This window comes from Nannizzia gypsea, genomic scaffold (assembly GCF_000150975.2).
Source record: "Nannizzia gypsea CBS 118893 supercont1.2 genomic scaffold, whole genome shotgun sequence".
NCBI classification, from domain to species: domain Eukaryota; kingdom Fungi; phylum Ascomycota; class Eurotiomycetes; order Onygenales; family Arthrodermataceae; genus Nannizzia; species Nannizzia gypsea.
In genome coordinates this window covers 3,583,749-3,604,582 of record NW_003345200.1, presented here as the reverse complement: position 1 = coordinate 3,604,582, position 20,834 = coordinate 3,583,749, and the positions used below count along the sequence as shown (strand labels likewise).

The 20,834-nt window shown below is 49.1% G+C and overlaps 9 protein-coding genes across 9 annotated transcripts; 2 read left to right on the top strand and 7 right to left on the bottom strand.

The window, feature by feature from the left end:
• Positions 1-145: 145 nt before the first annotated feature.
• MGYG_03384 (hypothetical protein) lies at positions 146-760 on the bottom strand (the record flags this gene model as incomplete). The annotated part of the gene is given in 2 exon segments (XM_003175815.1): positions 146-178; positions 191-760. The coding sequence occupies 2 exon segments, from the start codon at positions 758-760 to the stop codon at positions 146-148; spliced, it is 603 nt and encodes a 200-aa protein (XP_003175863.1).
• A 2,424-nt stretch (positions 761-3,184) lies between these two features.
• On the bottom strand, positions 3,185-6,170 carry MGYG_03382 (hypothetical protein; the record flags this gene model as incomplete). Its single annotated transcript, XM_003175814.1, has 4 exons — positions 3,185-3,239; positions 3,304-4,763; positions 4,831-5,605; positions 5,830-6,170. The coding sequence occupies 4 exons, from the start codon at positions 6,168-6,170 to the stop codon at positions 3,185-3,187; spliced, it is 2,631 nt and encodes an 876-aa protein (XP_003175862.1).
• Positions 6,171-7,504: 1,334 nt separating this feature from the next.
• Positions 7,505-9,186, bottom strand: MGYG_03381 (hypothetical protein; the record flags this gene model as incomplete). Its single annotated transcript, XM_003175813.1, has 3 exons — positions 8,753-9,186; positions 8,181-8,697; positions 7,505-8,117 (listed from the first exon to the last, which is right to left on the bottom strand). Exons 1-3 carry the CDS (start codon positions 9,045-9,047, stop codon positions 7,505-7,507), a joined length of 1,425 nt encoding a protein of 474 aa, XP_003175861.1. The 5' UTR covers positions 9,048-9,186.
• A 382-nt stretch (positions 9,187-9,568) lies between these two features.
• On the bottom strand, positions 9,569-10,228 carry MGYG_03380 (hypothetical protein; the record flags this gene model as incomplete). Its single annotated transcript, XM_003175812.1, has 3 exons — positions 9,886-10,228; positions 9,688-9,824; positions 9,569-9,618 (listed from the first exon to the last, which is right to left on the bottom strand). Exons 1-3 carry the CDS (start codon positions 10,155-10,157, stop codon positions 9,569-9,571), a joined length of 459 nt encoding a protein of 152 aa, XP_003175860.1. The 5' UTR covers positions 10,158-10,228.
• Positions 10,229-10,767: 539 nt separating this feature from the next.
• On the bottom strand, positions 10,768-11,175 carry MGYG_03379 (hypothetical protein; the record flags this gene model as incomplete). Its single annotated transcript, XM_003175811.1, has 2 exons — positions 10,768-10,888; positions 10,970-11,175. 2 exons carry the CDS (start codon positions 11,173-11,175, stop codon positions 10,768-10,770), a joined length of 327 nt encoding a protein of 108 aa, XP_003175859.1.
• A 1,256-nt stretch (positions 11,176-12,431) lies between these two features.
• Positions 12,432-15,087, top strand: MGYG_03378 (M protein repeat protein; the record flags this gene model as incomplete). Its single annotated transcript, XM_003175810.1, has 3 exons — positions 12,432-12,600; positions 12,664-14,099; positions 14,161-15,087. 3 exons carry the CDS (start codon positions 12,432-12,434, stop codon positions 15,085-15,087), a joined length of 2,532 nt encoding a protein of 843 aa, XP_003175858.1.
• A 191-nt stretch (positions 15,088-15,278) lies between these two features.
• MGYG_03377 (ankyrin repeat-containing protein) lies at positions 15,279-16,352 on the bottom strand (the record flags this gene model as incomplete). Its single annotated transcript, XM_003175809.1, has 6 exons — positions 15,279-15,332; positions 15,404-15,733; positions 15,804-15,926; positions 15,993-16,121; positions 16,210-16,235; positions 16,295-16,352. The coding sequence occupies 6 exons, from the start codon at positions 16,350-16,352 to the stop codon at positions 15,279-15,281; spliced, it is 720 nt and encodes a 239-aa protein (XP_003175857.1).
• A 440-nt stretch (positions 16,353-16,792) lies between these two features.
• Positions 16,793-18,130, top strand: MGYG_03376 (pre-mRNA-splicing factor prp46; the record flags this gene model as incomplete). The annotated part of the gene is made up of 1 exon (XM_003175808.1): positions 16,793-18,130. The coding sequence occupies one exon, from the start codon at positions 16,793-16,795 to the stop codon at positions 18,128-18,130; it is 1,338 nt and encodes a 445-aa protein (XP_003175856.1).
• Positions 18,131-18,342: 212 nt separating this feature from the next.
• On the bottom strand, positions 18,343-20,831 carry MGYG_03375 (origin recognition complex subunit 1; the record flags this gene model as incomplete). The annotated part of the gene is made up of 3 exons (XM_003175807.1): positions 18,343-19,843; positions 19,911-20,038; positions 20,097-20,831. 3 exons carry the CDS (start codon positions 20,829-20,831, stop codon positions 18,343-18,345), a joined length of 2,364 nt encoding a protein of 787 aa, XP_003175855.1.
• Positions 20,832-20,834: the final 3 nt, after the last annotated feature.

Sequence of the window (20,834 nt, the reverse complement as noted above, 5' to 3'; positions counted from 1 at the left end):
CAAATGAGAAGGAAAGGCAATCAGGATAGAAAGGGCAGGCGTTCAACGCCCGGGATGTGCAGGATGACAGAGGTAATGATGTCGATTCTCATTTGAGCAAGAAAGGTTCAAGGCCTTTACTTTGCTTCTTACCCCCAGCTTCCGCCTAATTTTTAATTCCAGGCCATTCATTGATTACCTGGAAGTCCACAAAGAGCGTCCCCATCTCCTCCTTTCCGTCGAAGATTTTCAAGTCGCCATTATTCACAACAGTAGTAGTGAAGTCACCACCATTCTCACGCTGGCTTTTGCTGTAATCCAATTCCTGTGTACACCCTTTGCCTTTGGTTCCAAATTGTATAAAGGCTGGCCTACACAGCTCATCGAAAGCAGCCTCGGGGTTTTCAGCATCCTTAATCAGGTCCCTGCCACGGTCCGTCAGGGTCAACCTGGTTTTGATGCCCAGAGAGTCTTTAACATTGCGCTGTATAGTGGGTCTCGCATAACCTTCATCGCCGTATTTGAAGAATGTATCGCCCGGCACCTCGTAGAATTCGCCTTCACCCTTATCGATCACTGCCGCCCTCATTTTGTCACAGTAAGGGTCCGTCTTTCCACGGAACGGCCCTGCCTCTTGAAAGACACCGGGAATGTTCTTCGCATGCTTGTAGTTGACACAAGAAGATTTGTAGTCGTACTCTTTGCCACGGGCTACAATTGGAGAGGCGTAAACCGACGGGGCGAGGAGAGCAAAGAGAAAGGCGGCAGTGGCAGGAGCCATGATTGCAGTGGTAAATTGAACCATATCGTCGGTTAAAGTATTTAGAAGTATTTGGCTTTGGGGCTTGTGAAGAGAGGGGTGTTTGAACTGGTTGATCTAGAGAAGAGCCTGTGTGTCTGAGTGTCCGGATAGGAAGGAGGACTTCGGGTTGATTGGGCGGTTTATGTAGATGATCCCCTCAGCCCTCCTTCCACCAGTGAACATGTGGTCAGCTAAGACACGTCACTGTTGAGACACGGCTGTTTGTAGCGTAATGCACTGCATTGAGTGAATCGGTTGTGAGTCTGCTCGTTATCAGACCTGTCTCTTGAGTAAGCCATTGGCATACTGATATGTAAGCTCAGTCAAAGAGAACATAGCACTTTACTGCTATGCTAGAGTAAAGATATATTCAGGGTATCACCGTAGCTTCATGTATCCCATGGGGGCGCAGTGACTGAGAAGCTGTGGCCTAAGTTTGAGGACATCGACAACTTGCTGATGCTGTTGGATGAAGCAGCACGCTTGAAATCTCCGCGGCTGCGCTAGCGACAAAACTGGTTAGTAGTTATATTATATAATCGAAATATTATGTTTTATTGGCCAAATGCCATTATGCCAAGGCTAACTAAGCGACATGCCCGGATTGGCGTCTACGGCGCATGACCCAACGTTCTTCCGACACTGTCATCGATGCAGGGGCATCTGGTTACAGGTGAGCTGCATGTAAGTAATTTCTACCGTGGCTCATACTACTCTAAAGTGAGTGCAGCCATAAACAGCCTAAGGTTGGCTTCTATGGGATGGTATCGTATGGGCTTAACTGGCCAAACCTTCCGGTGTACCAATTGTGTCATGGCTCCTCGCTGGAAATGATGGAATAACTAGTTAACTAGAAAAATGGTAAAGGAGTTGGCTCTAACTTCTTCCTCCGTTGGGGTTTAAGGTAGCCCATCCCCGGTTAGCTGGTTATAATAGCGTAAAAAGTAGTTTGAAGGTAGTTATATATCCTCTGCAGCTTGTTCAATTACGGCGGCCTCAGGCTATGAATGGCCGTCAGTCGAGCCCTCCTGTGACTAGATATGAAACCAGGGGCCCTGTAGACGGCTATGCAACACCCAGACAACATTTCAAACAGTAAAACTTCGCTTAAGCTTTGTTTGAGGAGTCAGAGAAAGGAAATGCGCCTATTCCTGATATACAAGGTCTAACTGATTGTTGGCCTCTCGGTCCCCAGGGGTGGCCAACGGATAGCTGTGTTACTACGCTGGATACAGTGCACTTGCGATAACGGTAACATGGTGTTAGATTCATAAGCTAAAAATTAAAAAGAATGAGGTAAGCCTATCCTCCAATATGATAACAAGGGACTCCCTGCAGTTTGTTAGAGGAGTAGCTGTCTTACTCCAATTCTCTCGTAATTGCGGCGTAGTGGTAGATATCAGACCAATTCTCAATAGAGGAGATGCTTCGTCGGTCCTTCAGTGGTTATCTTTTAATAGCTAGTTGCCATGTTTGTAGATATGTTCAGAGTGAGGGCTGATGTCAAAAATTCGACCTGAAGAAACGTATCCTTCATCTACAGGTGTAAGTGAGTAGTGATACACAAGCCAGTTTTGGAACTAGGGATTTAAATCCCTGGATATACAGCCAGCTTGTTATGCATCGAGCGTTCGTTAGAGACCTGGTCTTATGCGTTGTACCGTCCAATAAAAACCTGATACTAAGTACTTTTGTTCACCTAGGAAGTGGCTGGTCTGGTCCAGTTGGCTACATTAGGGTACACGAAAAATGGATAGAGAAGAATTCAGCAGAGCATGGCGTAGCATGGATTGTTGAATGGCGGCAAGAAGAAAAGTATAGGCAAACTGGGAAGCTAGAATACAAGTTTTGAAACGGCGGGTTAAAATGCAAGTTCAACTCCGGGATAGAAGAAAGGAAGGAAGGAATCCATAGTCTGGTACTGTCACACCTCCCAACATGGAGACAGGAAGTCCTCCGAAACCAATAAAAATGAAAAAAGAGTAAACAAAAGGCACTGGCCTGGCCTCGAGGTATGTATAAGACACGCAGTGAATTGAAAGTTAACAGATGTAGGATGAGAAAATGAAGTAAATCAACTCCAAGAAAAAGAAAAAAGAATCAACCATGTCAAGCCAAGTCAAGCTGACGTGAATATGCGCCTGTTGGATGCTGGATAGAGAAAAAAAGGAAGAAAGAAAAAAGGGCAAATATAAGTGAACAGGATATCAGGAGTAATCTAGACTCGTACCATCCCTCGCACGGTCTATATTAAGCCTCTAACAGAATGAGATGGTGGGATGAATTGGTTTATTTGATATTCGACATCTATCGTTTCGTAGTTGACTTCGTGGCTCGTTTATGGGCGGTGGTGATGGTTATTGTATTGTGGCGGTAGTATGTGTTGAGTGTTATTAAGTGTTATTAGCATTGCTGTATTTGAGCTTGTAGCTTCCTTGTCTGGCGAAGTGCTTCATCCCTGTAGATCGACATTGTTAGCCTGTAAAATCACCAGTTCAAAGTAGAGAGGCGGAATGACGTACCTGTCCGATTGCAGCTCGGCGACCTGCATTTGTGCCGTGTTCATACGACTTACGACCTCGCCCATCTCAGCATCTGCGTCTCTCAAGGCTTGCTCCAAAGCTCTAACTTTGCTTTCAAGATTCGTGATCTGAGCCACCTGGTTTAAGCCCTGGGCATCGCCACTAGTCGTCCTGTTGAGACGAGGTGATCTAGATGCTGGAAAGGGTGAGTTGGGCAAGACGGGGGAAAGCACCATGGGGCTTCGAATGCCGTCCTTGGCTCTAAGCAAGAGGGCATTGTGGTTTTCCGTGAGAGCAGAGATGTCCTGCTCATGCTTCCCAACTTCTTCCTCTGAGCGTTGCTGTGCGAGCATGAGAATTTCCTCCAAGGACTTGAGTTTAGATTGCATCTCATTAATCTTCGTTGCCGAAAGCTTTTGTTCACGTTCACCCTGGCTTATGGCATCGGCAAGGCGGGCTCGCAGAGCGGCATTTGAAGCAACTTGTTTTCTGATATCGTCCTCAAGAGCTTCATTTGGTATCGGAGACCCTGGTTCAGCATTCTCCTTTGCGATTTTGAGCTGCGAATACATTTCTTCCAAGGAGCTAGCAATGGCGTGGAAATCGGTCATCATGCCTGCATCATTACCTTCTACCTGAGGAGCTGAAATATCATAATCCTCCAATAGGGCACGGAGAGAGCTGGTTTCTTGTTCGGCACGGTCAAGATCCATCTTAAGCCCAGCAAGGCCCTTCTCACACTGCCACTTTTGGTCGAGGGCGTCATCCGCGCGACGACGTAAGATGTTTATCTCTTCACGCAAGTTTTTAACGTCACGTTCATAACTCTTCTTTCGAGGCGAGTTGGACTGTCGAACACGGTATAGCTCGAGTTCCATCAGCTTAAGACGTTTCTCATGCTGACGAGCCTGGTAAGACTGGCGTTCGAGTAAACTCTTAACCGTCTGGTGAAGGGCGTCGCGCTGAGTCTCGACATCCTTCATTTGGTTTACCAACGACTCATGGAATTCGGGTCCCTTTACGATCATTGACGTTGGACGAGAGAGCGAACCGGATCGGGAAACGCCATTTCGTACCGGGGGTATTCTTGCCAGGGAATTAGATCTAGATAGACCGCCGGATGCCCGATTATTGCTTAGCCCGATGCCAATACCGATAGCCTCTTCGGCGATCGAGTCGATACGAGGTGACTGGGGCATGTCGAGCGGTAACTTCCGAGGCTGCGAGAGGACATTATTTTCATTGCGGAGGTTCTGCATATCTTGCTGCATTTGGGCATGTAGCTGGTCTCGTTCTAATTTCTGTTGCTCGAGCTCCACTCTCATGCCAGTAAGAAGGTCTTCCATGTTGTCCTTTAGCTGTCGTTCCTCGGTAAGCCGTCGACGGGTATCTTCTAACGCAGCTTCAAGTTCTTTCGATTTCCCAGCGGCATTTGATGCCTCAACTTTTTCCCGTCGAAACTAGATAAACCTGGTTAGTTGAAAGTCATCTAACGAAAATCCCCCAAAGAATTAGGGGTTAACATACCTGACTTATTTGAGATTCGAGAAGCTGAACGTGCGACTCCGCAACCTGTCTCCGCGAACGTTCTTCCTGCCATTTTTGCGAGAGATCAATCTTCAGTTGCGCGCGTTCCTGTTCATAGCTCCTCTTTAACTTTTCGATGTCTTCCGCCTTGGTACTGCCGTTTATACTTAGATCCTTGACGGAGGAACCCTGGCCCGAATCCGAAAAGTAATATTCACTGCCTCTTCTATCGCTTTCACTGCTCTCCAGTTGCATTCTCTCGACAATATCCTCGAGCTCCATTTCTCGGCGGATGGAGCCAGCCAGCTCTGAGCTGATCTCACGTAGTTCGTGTTCCATATCCGCTAGCCGGGAAGTCACGCTGGCGTCCATTGGCATGGTTTGAGACCTGCCGGTCATCTTGGGCAGGGAAGAGAAGGAGTCCTGCGGTCGATGGGTGTTTGCATATACGGTAGACGCAGCCGTGGAAGGATTCACGGAGGTCATAGGAGAAGGTATGGGGGAGAAAGCAGAATCTGAGATCTCAGTGGCGCAGGACTCGTTACCTGGAGAAGCAGAGCCCGCGTTAGTCTTCCAGCCGAAGAAGGAGGTGATCTTGCTTCCTGGGGTCTTTGGTGTTGGTCTGTAGTCGACGGAGCCGTTAGACATTGACCGAACACTAGAAGAGTCGACTCGTAGAGGCGGAGGTCTTGCAGATGGTGCGTGCTGGGGAGGGTGTAAGGCCATGGTGAAAGACCGTTTGTGATCTTTGAGGCTCTGAATTACCGCATTCAGACTGCGTCCAGAGAGTAGCGGTTCGCTTGTAAGGCGGGCGCGCGTAGGCTGCCGGAGCTGCTGCGTCTCAAGCACAGAAACGGTAGAGTGATTCACTCGGTGGTGACGATGACTGTATCCTGGAGATGGTGGTTTTGGAGAATGCCCATGTGGAAATCTACAAATGTACACTGTTAGCAAGACCCTGTACATCTGGCGAGAAAAGGGTGACTGCCGAGTACGAACCTATCGAGGTCTCTCACAGAGAAATTGATCGACGTAGCGGATTGGGGAAGCGAATCATGACCCGAGGAGGACGCAGACGGCCTCCTAGGCTGAGTTGGCGCGGCGTTCAAGTGTAGAGGAGCAACGTTAGGCGGTAGCGGCTTTCTGCGAATTGGCGGCGGCACCGGCGGCGGCGAAGGGGTAGATGCGTAGTTGGACTCGTCGTCGTTGTAGTAGTAGTAGGGAGAAGAGAAAGTCGAGGTCGAAGAAGTGCGCGTACTCTCCCAGTAGCAACTCTGAGGAGAGACAAGAGTGGCGCCTGGTGGCGCCGTAGTGGTTCCCTCTGATAGAAAAGCCGCCATATTGACCAGGCTTGACTTGGGTTGGCCTCCGTCCCCGTCACGCTGTCTCTCCCTTTTCGCTCTTTCTGGCGTCTCCTGCTCGTTGGCGGTTCCCTCCTTTTACCGGGTGGACGAGAGGTGGAGTTGGTTCAGGGGCTTCTGCAACAAGGGCAAGGGCCCTGGTTGGCTGCAGGCCGGCGTTAACTCTTGCCTAGGCGCTCCCTTAGCCCTTTGACTCTGGCCCATAGGACCCCTAGCAGCTTGCGCTGGTGCCCCTAAAGGTAGACAGGGGCTTGTCCTCGCCCACACGCCGGCTCTTCCTCAGGCTCGCCCTTTTTCAAACAAGCACAACCCCTGATAGACTGGAAGGGGCCTGAAGAACGTCGGCGCTAAGGCAGAATCACGTGGACGGCAGGCGCCGAGGCCTTTCTCGTTCGTCTTCCTTCGTCCTTCGTCTTTCGTGCTTCGTTCAGGATTCGATCTTCACTCCAAGCTGTCCTCGTTCTCGTGTAGTTGGTTTTATGCCATGCGCCTGGACACGGGATGGAAGGTTCGTCTTTGTTGATGGCCTGTCAGTCGCGCTTTGTTCCTGCATAAAGCGCCATGCATCGACTGCAGCCAACAATCAGCAACCCAGACGCAGTTGGGGTCAGAAAAGGAAGGCCGAAGATGCTCTCCTTATATATGGAGAATGCCTGGGTGTATTCTCCGTATGTGCCCGGGCAGGAGTAAGCGTAAGGATAAGAATCGCTGTGTGTGTATGTTGTGTCAAGGAATCCACGGGAGGAGGGAAGAGTGCATATTTAAATGTTTCTATACGGGGAACTGGCGGCCATGAGCTGCGGTGTTCCCTTGTCCCAGGCGAGGGCGAAGGCAAGAGAGGAAAGTGGACGTCTCTTTGCTTCTTCGGTTCAGGCCGTTTCTCTATCAATGATGGTTCTTTCGTTCGACAGGGAACATACCGAATACCGGCCTCGACTGCTCCCTGTCCAATGGCTGGCGTCCTGGCCCTGCTTTCGCCAATACGCGCTGCAGCGTTAGGCTAACCTTGAAGTTTTGCAACTTGGTGACTGGCCAATAGATGTATTTTGCGACTTCTGATCTTGGTGGCAAACAGGATCTCTGTTCCGTACTTATGGGGTTGGGTTGGCCTCTGTTGTGCAGTTCTGAAGATCGATGCAGTTGGTAGATGGGTGCAGTGGTCGATGCAGGTAGGCTCTAGCAAAAGATGGAGTACAAACGAAGAGATACAAAAAAGAAGAAGAGAACGGCCAAAAGCGAGACAAAAAGGAGAGACCAAAAGAGATCAAAAATAGGCAGATATATAGACAGATCCCGAGAATACAAGACACCCTTCAGCCCTCAAACGTATATCGCAGCCACTCGCCCACAGCTCTAAGACTCTCCCACCTCACGGACTCTTCCCGGTCAGTCATTAGGGCCATCACTCGCGCCTTCAGGCCTAGCTTGTCCAGCTGGTGTCGTCGCTCGGGCACTTCCCTCACCAGACACCCAACGTCGTTACACGCAATGGCCAAAACCTGCTTGTCCGTCTCCCAGTCTTTTGAAAGAATCTCGACCAGCTTCTTGGGTAGGCTGCCTCCGTCTTCATCCAGGATTCGGCGTGCGTTCTCACGCCAGAAGGTCGGGTTGCGGTGCGGGGGAGACCAGCGCAGGTGGCCAGCCTGTACCTCCGCAGCGTACTCATCGAACGTGGTCTGCTTTTTCGTATACTCGTCCATCATCTCTGTCAGGGCAGAGAGATCCTCCAGCAAGTCTGGATCATTTAGATGGCGACTGTTCAGGTTACCCAGCATGGCTGGTAGACGCACCACCACGGCATTGGGCAAAAGATTCGCTTTGTTGCTGGATAGCAGGTTACGGAGCGTTGATAGCAGCAAACGAGTAGTTTTCTCCTTGGGCGAAAGCCTTAGTAGGTTGGTGTATAGTGCAATTATCTCGTGTTCCCTATGATATCACGTTAGCCGGTGTATAGCCCGTAGCCTTTTTTTTGTTTAGTGGGTTCCTTACGATTCAAGCTGGGCACCGATAAGGTCCGCCTCGAAGCTCAGCTGCCACAACACAAGAAGGACATGATACAAAAGTTGGATTCCAACTCCGCCGCTGATACCGGTTTCTCCAGCTCTACTTCCGCCCAGGGAGGACCCGTTATCCTTGGTTGGTCCAGATGCGGCGCGCAAAATCCCAATCAGTGGTTCGACGGTGTCCCTTCTCTCCTTCCAGAAGATCTCTCTCGACCTCTTCGTTCGCAGCAAAGCAGAGTATCCCTGCACTCCGATATCCTGTAGCCCCGTATCCGCGCTCTTGGTCAAAGTAGAGAGGTAAGCATAGAGCTTGGGCAGGGCAACCTCGTCCTTTGGAGATGCCTTGGGAGAAGCTCTAAGCGAGGCCGAGACAAGATTGGCCAGCAGCGACGAAGTGAGCAGAGGAATCGGGTCTTCCGAGTTTGTCGAGTTGGTGAGAAGAGGTAGGAAGTGTCGATAGCTCTCGCTGCTCTCCACCAGAGCGGACGTTAGAGCAGGTACATCTAGACGCCCCAAGTTAGAAACTAGCTACCAAGTCATCAGATCAGACAGGCATACCGCTAATTAGATCTCCGGCGAGAACAAGAATGTACTGTATTATATCTGTCCGTCGAGTGGCAGACTCCAGGATGCTCTTTTCCGACCCATTGCCGGCCAGCAGCGAAGTGTACGCCGCCACATCCTTCTCGATCGTCTTCTGTCTCGAGTCCTTGCGCACCTTATCAACGGCCTTGACCCGCTTGAGCTGCTCTTCCGTGATGTTCCCTGCTCGCACTGCGCCCTCCCATGGTATCGGTCGAGCTCTGATGTTGTTCTGCAGCGAGGTGAGGTAGGTTGGTGGCTCGAGGGACATGGTTGGAGCTACCGAACGACCGCTGGGACCGTCGTCTCTGTCTATATATGCGGGAATCTCGGTGCGTAGCTGGTCCGCGTCGGCAACAGCTTGAGGCTCCGGTCAGTGTCTGCTGCTGTCTCTTCTGCTGATGCTGTCGTTGATGCTGAAGCTGGTATTGATGTCGTTGTTGACGTTGTCGATGGTCGACATCTTGAACTCGAAGAGCTCCACGCCAAGCCTTCTGCCTCTGCACCTAAAATCATGACATCCACAACTTCAACAAGTCGCTGTCGCTATCAACATCGCCAACTAACAAATTAAGCAGCAGCTCAGGGCTACAACTGATCTATACAGTGCTGGAAGCTGATTACGGTTATCTATATAGAAATGTGCTAAGCCCTAGCTTTGCCCAAGTCGCTAGAGTACTGCAACAGGCCCGTCCTGCTAGTAGACAGCCGGCTCCATGGGCCACCACTGGAAGAGAACTGTTTCCCTATTATGCTCTAGATTTAGTAGTTACTGGAAGCCCGAAACAGAGATCATGTACTGAAGACAATGGCGGCAATGAATAATTGCATGCGGATATATACTGTGGCCATATCAGTTTACGTTACTGAGCGTGTTTTGGGTCTATCTAAAGCGTTATTATATCACTTACCTTGAGTATGTTCACTGCGTTTTCCCTCCACTAGGCCGTTAATGAACAGGCTCAGGTCATTCCCATGTTCCATCTTTTGCTGAATGTCTCTGATCTCTGCTGCCGTCTCCTGCGTTGGAATAACAGCCACGCCAGCACTTCCGAATCACACTCCCAAGCAGAAGCTGGCTTTGATCTGGGTACTCAACCCTCGCATACCGAGCTTGTAATTCATTCTCCTCCATTCCTACATATGCTTTGAATGCCGTAGACATCTCATAAATGGCGGATCCAAGGAAAAACAGCTCTGTCTGTACCGTAGGAGGCCCTATGGGGTGTTGAGCAGCCGGGCTGACAACGACGGTAGGCCTGCTGCCGTCAATCGAGCTCCCAGAAAAATCGCAGTACTTGACATTATCGCCCCAATCAACCAGCAAGTTGTGAAGACCGACATCAACCTGAAAGATGCCCTTTGCATGGAAATACTGCATTCCTTCGGCTGCCTGAGCCGACCATTTCAAAACGTCTTCATAGCTAGCTGTCCGTCTATCTTCTCTGAGCTCTCATGTTCGAAATCGTAGAGGGTATCTCAGCCGTTCAAGGACAATCAAATCCTTATGGGTGTATTCGCTCGAGAATCTCCCTCTCCACTTGAAGCTCTTCCGCGTTTTCGTCTCCTCCAGTTGACGTTTTAATCACCGATAGCTCGTCGACCGCAAAAACTATGCCTGAGACTCCTCTGTTGACGAAGGGCAGATCCCAGAGACACTTGGGGAAGCTTGCTTTCGACTGGTTTGGTAGAGTAGACATGATATTGAGTCAAATATGCCCGAGAAACCAAGTCAATCATCAGAGCACTGTCAAGTAATTAAAACTAATTGGAGCATTGGAGCATTGGAGCAAGCCCTGCTAAGCCACTAGAGCTGGTTATTATTTAGTCCATCTGTCATTAATGTTTCCGACGTTGGGATTGCAGGGCCAGATTTTTTGAACATGGTTAGGAAAAGACATGGCTAGTTATCCCATCTCCCTAGTTGTTTATTTATGTTTATAACAGCGCACGCTAGTCAGTGATAGCTACTCCCCAGCCCCTTGGTGTCTTCAAGCTTTACACTTCCCACTGAAGCAGAATCCGCAATCTTCTCTTCCCATACCGTGTCCTACATCCAATCCACCCGTGCCATCTTTATTTTTGGCGCAGCATCTTCCGTCTCGGTTTTTGCTGGGAAGATATTAATTAGTATAACGCGGCTTATACGAGAAAGAGGACGGTCATCATGTTATCTTATGGCGGTTCACTTACCAATTTCGAAACGAATTCTGGGGACCCAGCCTCCTTCCAGAGCAGTGGTCGCCGTTGGTGCGCGATCCACTGCATCCTTTCAATGCTCCCATGGCGGCCGCGGTATCGCGCTTGGATATATCAGCGTTGGCGTTGGCCAGCGGGTTAGCCAATGCAAAAGATGCAAGGCATGCAAATGCTGCAGAGTAGAGTAGAGTTGGTTTCATGATATGTGTTGTGGCTGTGACCGTGATTTCCTTATGGGAGTAGGTTGGGTGCTTGGGCTTTGTCTCTGGGTTAGGATTGACGGGAAGACTAGCTATCTTTTATACCCGTGTTCCCCTGGTATCTCATTTTTCGGTCAATTTGATCCAAGCATGTTTTGCGATAGTGTTCTGAGCTAGGGTGATATGGGCAGATATGACTGGCGTATGCCAGAGTGGGTGTAGCGAATGGTCCGTGAAATAGTTTACTCTGACCGCTGTTATCTGGCGATCTTTTGAAGATCACCCGCTGGCAACGCATAGAGTCAGCTCAAGCAGTGCTTTGATCGTGGGTATATTTGTAGGTTGTTGATACTCCGTATTCAAATGATAATTGGCTTTCCATGACTGAGCTCTCGGGCCTTCTATGGAGTTCGGTGGCTTCAAATGATGCCTTGCTATGTGCCGCAGCGGAATAGCCAACAGACACCTGGCTTGGTAGGGAGTAATGGCTGCCATTTCTCTTCTAGTGCCACCTTTTGTTGAGACAAGGTGTAGCCCACTTGCTTATATAGCATCATCAAAAGCCGGTGGCCTCTCGTAGGTAAAGCTGGTTGACAGGTTTAAACCCCACCAGGAGAGCAGAAAGATGCCCCTGGTGCAGGTTGGCGTGGAATACGAGCTCAGAATTCGGTTTCTTCTTTCCTATCACGACAGTGACAGTGATGGGAAGCAAGCAGTTGGCCAGGCCTTTCTTCCTCGACTGCCACTCTTATGTCCTTATGTCCATATGTCCAGATAGATAGATCTATGAGTATTCTCGCCCCCTCCTTTGATCAAGACGTCGTCAACGGCTGGTGCCTGCATGCAAGCGGAAGACCAGGGAGATTACGAAACTCGTAATCAACGGCTCTTTCATCCACCGAGACCTGGCCGTACACAAAGGCATGATCCTGCTTCCTTGTTAGCGAAGAAGGGAAGACAAGACTAGGAAGAGAAACGATGAGAAGAGAAACGACGAGAAGAAAACATTCCTTTCGACCGTTGGCGATTAGAGATGCACCGTAACCTTGGATGGGAAGCAACTTATTTACACAACTAGTTCAAGTTATTTATAGCTAGCTTTGCGATCAAACCACCGTTACTCCGTCAACTAATAACATCATCCAGCTTGCTCTTCTCAAACTTCCCAGAGACGCAAGGAAGCGCCCTGCCGACGCGAGACCTCGATGACCAACTGATACACGCGAAGAGTTACGCTGGAGGCGAAGCGCTGAGCCATGTCGAAATGGAAAGTCGGCTCGTTTTTACAGCAAGCCGTGGCCGGTGTTGAGTCCAGGCTGGACACCATCTTGGCCGACAGCGACAGCGAGGCTGCGCAGAATGCAGAGAAGACTGAGAAGCCGGCAGAGAAGCAGCCTGGTCTCCGGGCGGGCGTGCTGCCTCCCAGTATGTGTGGTCTTTTATTACCCGTTTTTTTGCCGGCCGCAGTCAGCTAACTCGCTGCCCTAGGCCTCTCTCGAAGCTCCTCCTCAGCCAGAGTCAATGATAGGCTCCAGGAACGGCTTGCTCGTGCAATGGTGAAGCAGCCCGGCGCTGGAGGTGTCACCAGTCCACCATCATCGACCGGAGTGCCCTCGCGAACTTCGAGCCCGCTCCCCGCAGATGGCAGCAGAACGAGTATTGATAGTACCACTGGGAACATAGAAAAGGCTGCAGATGACACGGCATTGGATAAGAAATCTACCACTGGTCCAGCCCCGCGTATGAGTATGGATGCTATAGTCCAAGGGAGACAGTCAAATGAGGTGCAGCCTGGGGAACAGGATGTAGCAGCATCCAAGGACGCTGATGCCGAGGCAGACCCCTCAAAGACCTCCAACAATAATGCGGATGTGAATTCAGACCAGATGGCCCAATTCGATGGTGCCGATTCCCGGTCGAGCCGTCTCGAAGACTACGAGGAGGCTATGGCTAAGTTGCAGGCTGACCATGAAGCATCGGAATTGCGATGGCAAGAGGAATTACACAGCTACATAGAAAAGATTGATGCCCTTCAAGCAAAGTTGAAGTATCTAGCAAGTGAAGCAGCAGAATCAGCCCGTAATTCCACGGCTACTGCTGCTCCTGGCACCGTGGAGAAGAAGCTCTCCGAAAAGGAGGAGAAGATTGCAGCTCTTATGGAAGAAGGCCATAAGTTGTCGAGGACCGAGCTCGAGCATCGATCGACTATCAAGAAACTTCGACAATATATAGCGGAAAGTACCAAGTCTCAGGCAGACCTCAAGAGGAGGATTGACAAGATGGAAAGGGATTTAAACCAAGCAAACGACCGTGCCAAGCGAGCAGAAGCAGCTGAGAAACGAGCCACGGCCAGCTTAAACAAACAGTCAAGCGCAGAGGAAGACCTAGAATCTACAATTGCTGAGCGGAACATCTTGAAAGCTACCGTCTCTGATCTGAGCTATCAGCTATCCAGAGCATCCGCCAGAGCCGAAGCTGCCGAGAGAAAGGCTGAAGAAGAAACTGCACAAGTAGAGAGCCGTCAGGTTACCGAGCTCAAGGAGGAAATCTCCAGTGCAAAAGTTGAGCATGACCTCAGTGAGGAGAAGCTCCGTCGTGAGATTGAAGATCTCAAGGAGAGCCTTGGCCGAGAAAAGGAGCGCTCAAGAACCCAGGAAGTTGAACTTCGGGGAGAGCAGTCCGTCTTGGAGAGTAAGATGGAAAGCCTACGAGCTCGTGCTGAGGAAGCTTCGTCAAGTGCTACTGGTGACGCGCAAGCCAAGCTGTTACGGCAGGTAGAGACGCTACAGACACAGTATGCTGTGGCCAGTGATAATTGGCATGGAATAGAGACCTCTTTGCTCTCTCGTCTCGCCAGCGTGGAGAAGGAAAGAGACGATTTTGCTAAACGAGAAGGGGATATGCGCCGGAAAGTCCGAGAATCGGTAAGAAGACGTTCTCTACCCACTAAATTAACTAACAGGTATGCTAACGTTCATATAACAGGCTCTAAAAGTCAAACGAGCTGAAGGGGACTGTGAGAACTCCCGTGAAGTTTCTCGCGAGCTTGAGCGGAATCTCGAGGAGAGTCAACACGAGGTGAAGAAGCTGCAGGCAAAAGTCGAAAAGTTAGAAGAGGAACTGCTTGCAGCACAGCAGGACTTGTTGAAGCAGAAGGAAACACTGGACGCTACTTGGGAACAGCGGCTCGAGGATGAAAAGTCCAAATGGCAGGAGAGCATTGTAGCCTCTCCATCAGTACTTCAAGCCCGAGGAGAATCAATAACACCAAGTCGACGATCAGATGTGCTGTCATCCCTGTCTGAAATCCCCAATAGCCGCAGGTCATCCATACTCCCTAAGCTGGACACTCCTCCTAGGCAAAACTCATACTCTTCCTTGAACTCCAACCCGCTTCTCCGCGCAGCTACCCATGATACCTCGTCCCCTCTAGTTGACAATGTCTCTGTGCAGACACTAGAGCCCGACGAATATTTCAGCGGTTCTATTACCCCAGCAACGCCCTCAGTACCGGGAACCCACACTCAAAACTCTCGCGGAGCCCATGATGTTGTTTCTGCGTCTACAGTGGCAGCCGGCCCATCCGTACAGTTGGTAGAGAGGATGAGTGCCACAGTCCGTCGGCTCGAGAGCGAACGTGCAGGTTTCAAAGACGAATTAGAACGTATCACCTCCCAGCGAGATGAAGCAAGACGCGAGGTCGTTGAGCTTATGAAAGAAGTCGAGGAGAAGAGAGTTGGAGATGACGAAGTACGAAAGCTTGAAGAACAGGTTCAAAAGCTGAATGAGAGATATCAGACCACCCTTGAGATGCTTGGTGAAAAGAGCGAGCAAGTGGAAGAGTTGAAGGCGGACATTGCCGATTTGAAAGATATATACCGCGACACACTCCAAAAACATCTGCAATCATAGATCAGGTTCGGCGTTGGCACAGTGTTTTTCTTTTGTTTTTACAATGTCTTCCCATGTTACTACCGCTACTACTATTAGATATGAGGGAATCTACTGCGAGGGTTTTATCACATGTATTGAAATATGATTACGTTTAGGTGTGTCGTCAATTTCGTTATTTCTTGATGTACACAACGAGAACAAAGTCATCATCATGGCAGTTCGATGCCCTCTCGTTCTGCACTTTCCAGTATGTACTTCCGAACCTGTAGAAGGTGGTCAGATATCGGCACTTACACCTGCTGATATGACAAGAGCGTAACTGAATGTTTCTCACCTTAGAATCGGGAGAAAGTTCGATAGCAAGCTGGCCGTTTGAGTCTCGTTTATCAGCTTCTGCCCCGGCTCTAAGAAGAGTCAAAGCTGCTTCTCCATGGCCTTCCGAAATCGCATGATGAAGGGCAGTGAGGCCGTCGACATCCGTAGCGTTCAACGGGCTCTTCCCTTCTTCAATAAGAAGTTTGACCAGCGGGACAGATCCGATAGCTGCAGCACGGTGAAGCGGCAGTTGGCCTCTTTTATCTTTCACTCTTGCACTGCATTTGTTCTCGAGTAGCCGGCGGACAGCGGATATATTATTTTTCGAAGTAGCAAAATGAATGGCATTCTATCAAAGTGCTTAGTGCACCTGATACCTTGTTCGTGAGAATAACTGTCAAGAAAAGGGTAAACAATACCTGGCCACTTGAAGTTTTCATATTGACGTCCGCGTCTTTACGAAGCATTTGTTCAATTATGGCGTCACCTTCTCCGTCTTTTAGACTTGCTGCAATCATAAGCGGCGTCCATCCCGAGGAGTCCTGATTCCGGTCTTAGTAGGTTGGCTCTATAAACGTAAAAGGGTATGTGATCATATCAAAACTGACTGTAACATCAGGATCAAAGTCTTTCATTGATATGAGAAGCTCGATTATAGGGGGCCTATTATATGCAACGGCCCAGTGGATGGGCAGTCTCTCATCTCCATCCTTTAGATATGCAAGTTTGGGGTTTGCCTATAGCTCAGCCATCTATGTTAATAGAGTCATGAAGCATAACAGATAGTGGCCATTTAAACCAGCTAATAGACAGCTCTTGACTCACGTTGAGTAGAGATTCAACCACCAGGTCTATATAAATGTTAGTCAACCGAGTGTGTCTAGACATGGAGTAAACAGGATTTAAGTACTCTTTCCCTCCCGAGCAGCCTCGTGAATAGCAAACTTCGCGCTATAGTCAGGATCCATCCTTACAATATTATCTGTTCGTTTTTTATCACTTCGTTGGCGTCTCTATACAGGTGAACTGTATACTTTGTTTGGTGCTGGAGCCTTGCTGTCGCTACATTTGAGAAGCGCGGCTGTTGGATGGTGGTTCAAGTCTTGGCACAGGGACAAACAGCTTTTCATTCCTTAGCCGCAAAAGCGAGCTGGATGCTTCGTCCATCAACAACCACAAGCTACGGATCTCGCATATCAATACCACTTACCTCGAGTTTAACAGGCATATTGCAACGAATACATCGCCGCTGATAAGATTGAGCCGTTGGCGTTTAAATCGCAACGAGCGTTGCCTTGCGTACCGAGTTAGAAGCGTGTTACCAGGACACGCTCTCTTCGGCGTGCTCCTCGATTCCAGCGCAAACCCGCATTCAGCGCTTTTAATAATTACGGATAAGATTGAAGCGATGGAGGTCGTTCAGGATAACATCTCAGCGAACGAGGCTGTTCGGAAATCTGCCAAACGAACGCACGAACTATTTGGCTCCGATTATCTCTTCCCCGTCACGTCCATATCCTCGGAATCTATTGGAGTCTCATACCGGCGGAAAAAAGAATACGGAGATGTGCAGACGTTACCTCCATCTCTAGCAGAGAAGCAGGCAAAAGCAGCTACAGCACGAGGGAAACGCACTAAAATAAAACCAGAACCAGGCACCTCAACCGCGCTGGTGAAAAGTTCTGCTCCAGCTAGTGCGCAGTCAAGCGGAGATGGTGCCCCTACGAGTCTCATAAAACGACTGGATATCTCCCAGCAACCGAAGCCGGACTGGCACGCGCCATGGAAATTGATGCGAGTAATTTCGGGCCATCTGGGATGGGTTCGAAGCCTGGCAGTAGAACCCAACAACCAGTGGTTTGCCAGTGGTGCAGGAGACCGGACCATTAAAATCTGGGATTTGGCTACAGGTACCTTGAGACTCACTTTGACCGGTCATATATCTACAGTCAGAGGCCTGGCAGTTTCTCCAAGGCACCCATATCTATTTTCCTGCGGAGAAGACAAGATGGTCAAGTGCTGGGACCTCGAAACGAATAAGGTTATTCGACACTACCATGGGCATCTCAGTGGCGTTTACACTCTTTCCTTACATCCTACATTAGATGTACTGGTAACGGGAGGTAGAGACGGTGTTGCGCGTGTTTGGGATATGCGTACTCGAAGCAACATTCACGTCCTCAGCGGCCACAAAGGCACAGTCTCAGATGTGAAGTGTCAAGAAGCAGACCCGCAAGTTATTTCCTCCTCCCTTGATGCAACAGTACGATTATGGGATCTGGCCGCTGGTAAGACCATGGGTGTCTTAACACATCACAAGAAAGGTGTTAGAGCACTCACTACACATCCAAAGGAGTTTACGTTTGCCAGTGCTAGTGCTGGGAGCATAAAGCAATGGAAATGCCCTGAGGGCGCATTTATGCAGAACTTTGAAGGCCAGAATGCTATCATTAACACACTTGCTGTAAATGAGGACAACGTTCTTTTCTCCGGCGGCGATAACGGTTCCATGTCTTTCTGGGACTGGAAGTCAGGTTATCGATTCCAATCTCTAGACACAATCGCCCAGCCTGGTTCTCTAGATGCTGAAGCCGGCGTTATGGCTTCTACGTTCGACAAGACAGGCCTGAGATTGATTTGCGGAGAGGCAGATAAGACCATCAAGATCTGGAAACCTGATGATGAAGCTACCCCTGAGACACACCCCCTGGATTGGAAACCAACCCTCGGCAGAAAAAGATATTAGAGTGGACGGACATATCAGATTTCTCATAATGGCGCATGATGGCGTTTTCAACGGTTTTGGAGTTTTGTTGGCCGAGCATACAAATCTTTTCAGTGTGAAATCTATACGTGTACTTTTATTTATATGACCTTTGTCTTTATGGTACAAAATCTTGCTATATTAATTTATCAAGACACTAATGCCTTGATCAAGTCTATTCCGTTAATCTTACACTATCCTTCAACACCTAAACCTAACATATTCCCTTCCGGATCATCCCTAAATGCTGCCCTCGCATCCTCTGCCGCAATCCGTAGCCGAACCTTACTACTCCTGTTCCCTTTTCCCAAGGCATGGCTCATGCCATCTCCTGACTTCGTACCATGGTCCCCTTCTAGGACAACAAGTCCAGCATCGATTAAATCAACCGTCGCAAATCCCATGCCTTGTATCCGTGAACTGTAAATCAGCCTTTCCTTGAGTTTAGCACCGGAAGAAGCAGATACACTAGTTGCTGCATCAGATATACGCTTGGCTTCATCGAGTATATCACCAACAGTAGATTCGTTTAGTCCCGTTCGTCGAATCCTTGCCAACAACCCTGCAAGAAGGACCTTTGATGCAAGAGGCAGACACCGAAGAGCTTGTTGGAGAGGAGTAGATGTGGCTTCTTGAATCGCTTGCTTAATAGTAGCGATTGTAACTCGTGGAAGGGTGTCCTCATCTGTGTCGTCTGCGCCTTTATTGTTTTCCTTCTGGGGAGAGGCTAAGATGGCCGCGGCTTTGCGTCGAGATGCGCTCTTGCTGGGTGTTGGGGGTAAAAACTCGAGATCTGTATCACCATTCAAGTTTGCTGATGAAGCAATAAATGACTTGTGCTTCTCTCTTGCTTTCGCCTCACTAATTTGTTCTGCTATCTCAACGGCTCGACGACAGATATCGAGAGCGCGACGGGCATCACCGCTGACAGCAGCAACTTTTCGGCTTGCAAATTGCACTGCATCTGCATGGACAATATTGCCGGGGACACTCTCAAGCCTTGAGCTAATGATTTCCATGAGCTCTTGGTATTTGTACCCTGAAAATGTAATTCTAGTAAGGCCCAGCCGGCTAGATATTTTATTGCTCAGAGTTCGCTCTGGAAGATCCATAGTATTGGCAACTGCAAGGACCACAAGTCTAGAATGCCGCAGGGCAGGCCAATTGAAGAAGTTATACATGACGGACTGGTTCTTAGTAACTAGTTGGTCTAGTTCATCCATCAAAACAACACAGGGAACCCGACGAGGCGAAGGACGAGAGAATTCTCGCGAAAGTAAATCCAGTGCATGTGAAGGCGAGATGCGGTCACCCTTCAGCGCTTCCCACAGCATAGAATATGACTGGTGTGGATCTGTGACTTTCATACCGTTGATTTCCACAAAGATGAAGTCATCCATTTCTTCGTCCAACACTCTTGTGTTTAAATGGGCAATAACATCTCGGACTGTGGCAGTTTTTCCGGTCCCAGGTGGCCCCGATATGTATATACAGGTCCCCGTACCGTCACTAATAGCTGTATGAAGGCTGTCGTAAACAGCGTTGAACTCTGCATCACGGCAAGGAAGTGAAGTTGGAACACTAGAAACATGAAGCAGGTTACGAGCTTGTCGATAAGGAGAAGCCGTGAAATGTGAGGGAGAAAGAGTGCGAGTTGATAAGGGTGTAAATTCAAGCGGTCGTTTCACTTTAATTCTACAGTTATTGTTAGCCCCTAAAATTCCTTTCTCTGTCATGAAGGATTTTCTGGTGCAATTCATACCTTTTATGTGTTGGGGTTGTTAGATATTTCTGGCGTTGCCTGGATTGCGGAGTGCCAGCTATGGATTCTGTCTTCTGGCGCTTTCTGGGAGTTGAGGGAGCATATTCATCTTGCTTTTCTTTTGCTGACTATAGTAAAAGAACATTAGTAACCATGAGGTAGCTGGTGACTTCATCAGGTACATACACTAGTTCCCTTTGCAGCTCGTTTCCTGACTTTGGAGATGGCGTCCCTGATGAACTCTACAAGTTCAAAGACGCCGTCTTCGGATTCTGTATAAATATCTTCCCATATAAACTCGTCTGTGTACCTTCCTTGGAGCTGTTTGACCCCCCTTCGACATATAATACACTTGTTAAACTCGGCTGCTGCGGTCTTGCCCTTGGGTGCCTTTCCATCAGGGTATTTCTTGTAAAATGCATCTTTAGACATCACAATGGCTCGCCCATTTATTGACGCTAGGGGGTTGATGTTGAAGTCTGTAGTTATATATTGTTCATTGGGCAAGGCATCGGGTCTTTTCTTGTTCTTTGTTGACAAAAATTCGTCAGGAGACGTAAACCACATTAGATTCATAGACTTGACAATCTCGCCGCTGTCAGGATCCGGGTCGTCCAAAAACTCGTATATAATCCCCGCCCAGTCCTTGCCGGCCTCAGGGGATTTCAAAAGAACAATGTGGCCAAGTCTGCATTCGAAGGAGCCCATTCGCGCTCCTATAATCTTGGGTCCTGATTTCTTTCGTTTCGAGGGCTTAGCCGGGGAAGGCTGCGGTTCTTCATAGATCCATTCCCAAGGAAGGTCTTCAGATCCCAGCTCATCATCGGAATCCTCATGGAATATCCCTCCCTTGGTTAGCCACTGTCGAGCTAGCTCTTGATCTCTCTTGCTCTTGATCTCTGGGGTATCTTGGGCCACCATATT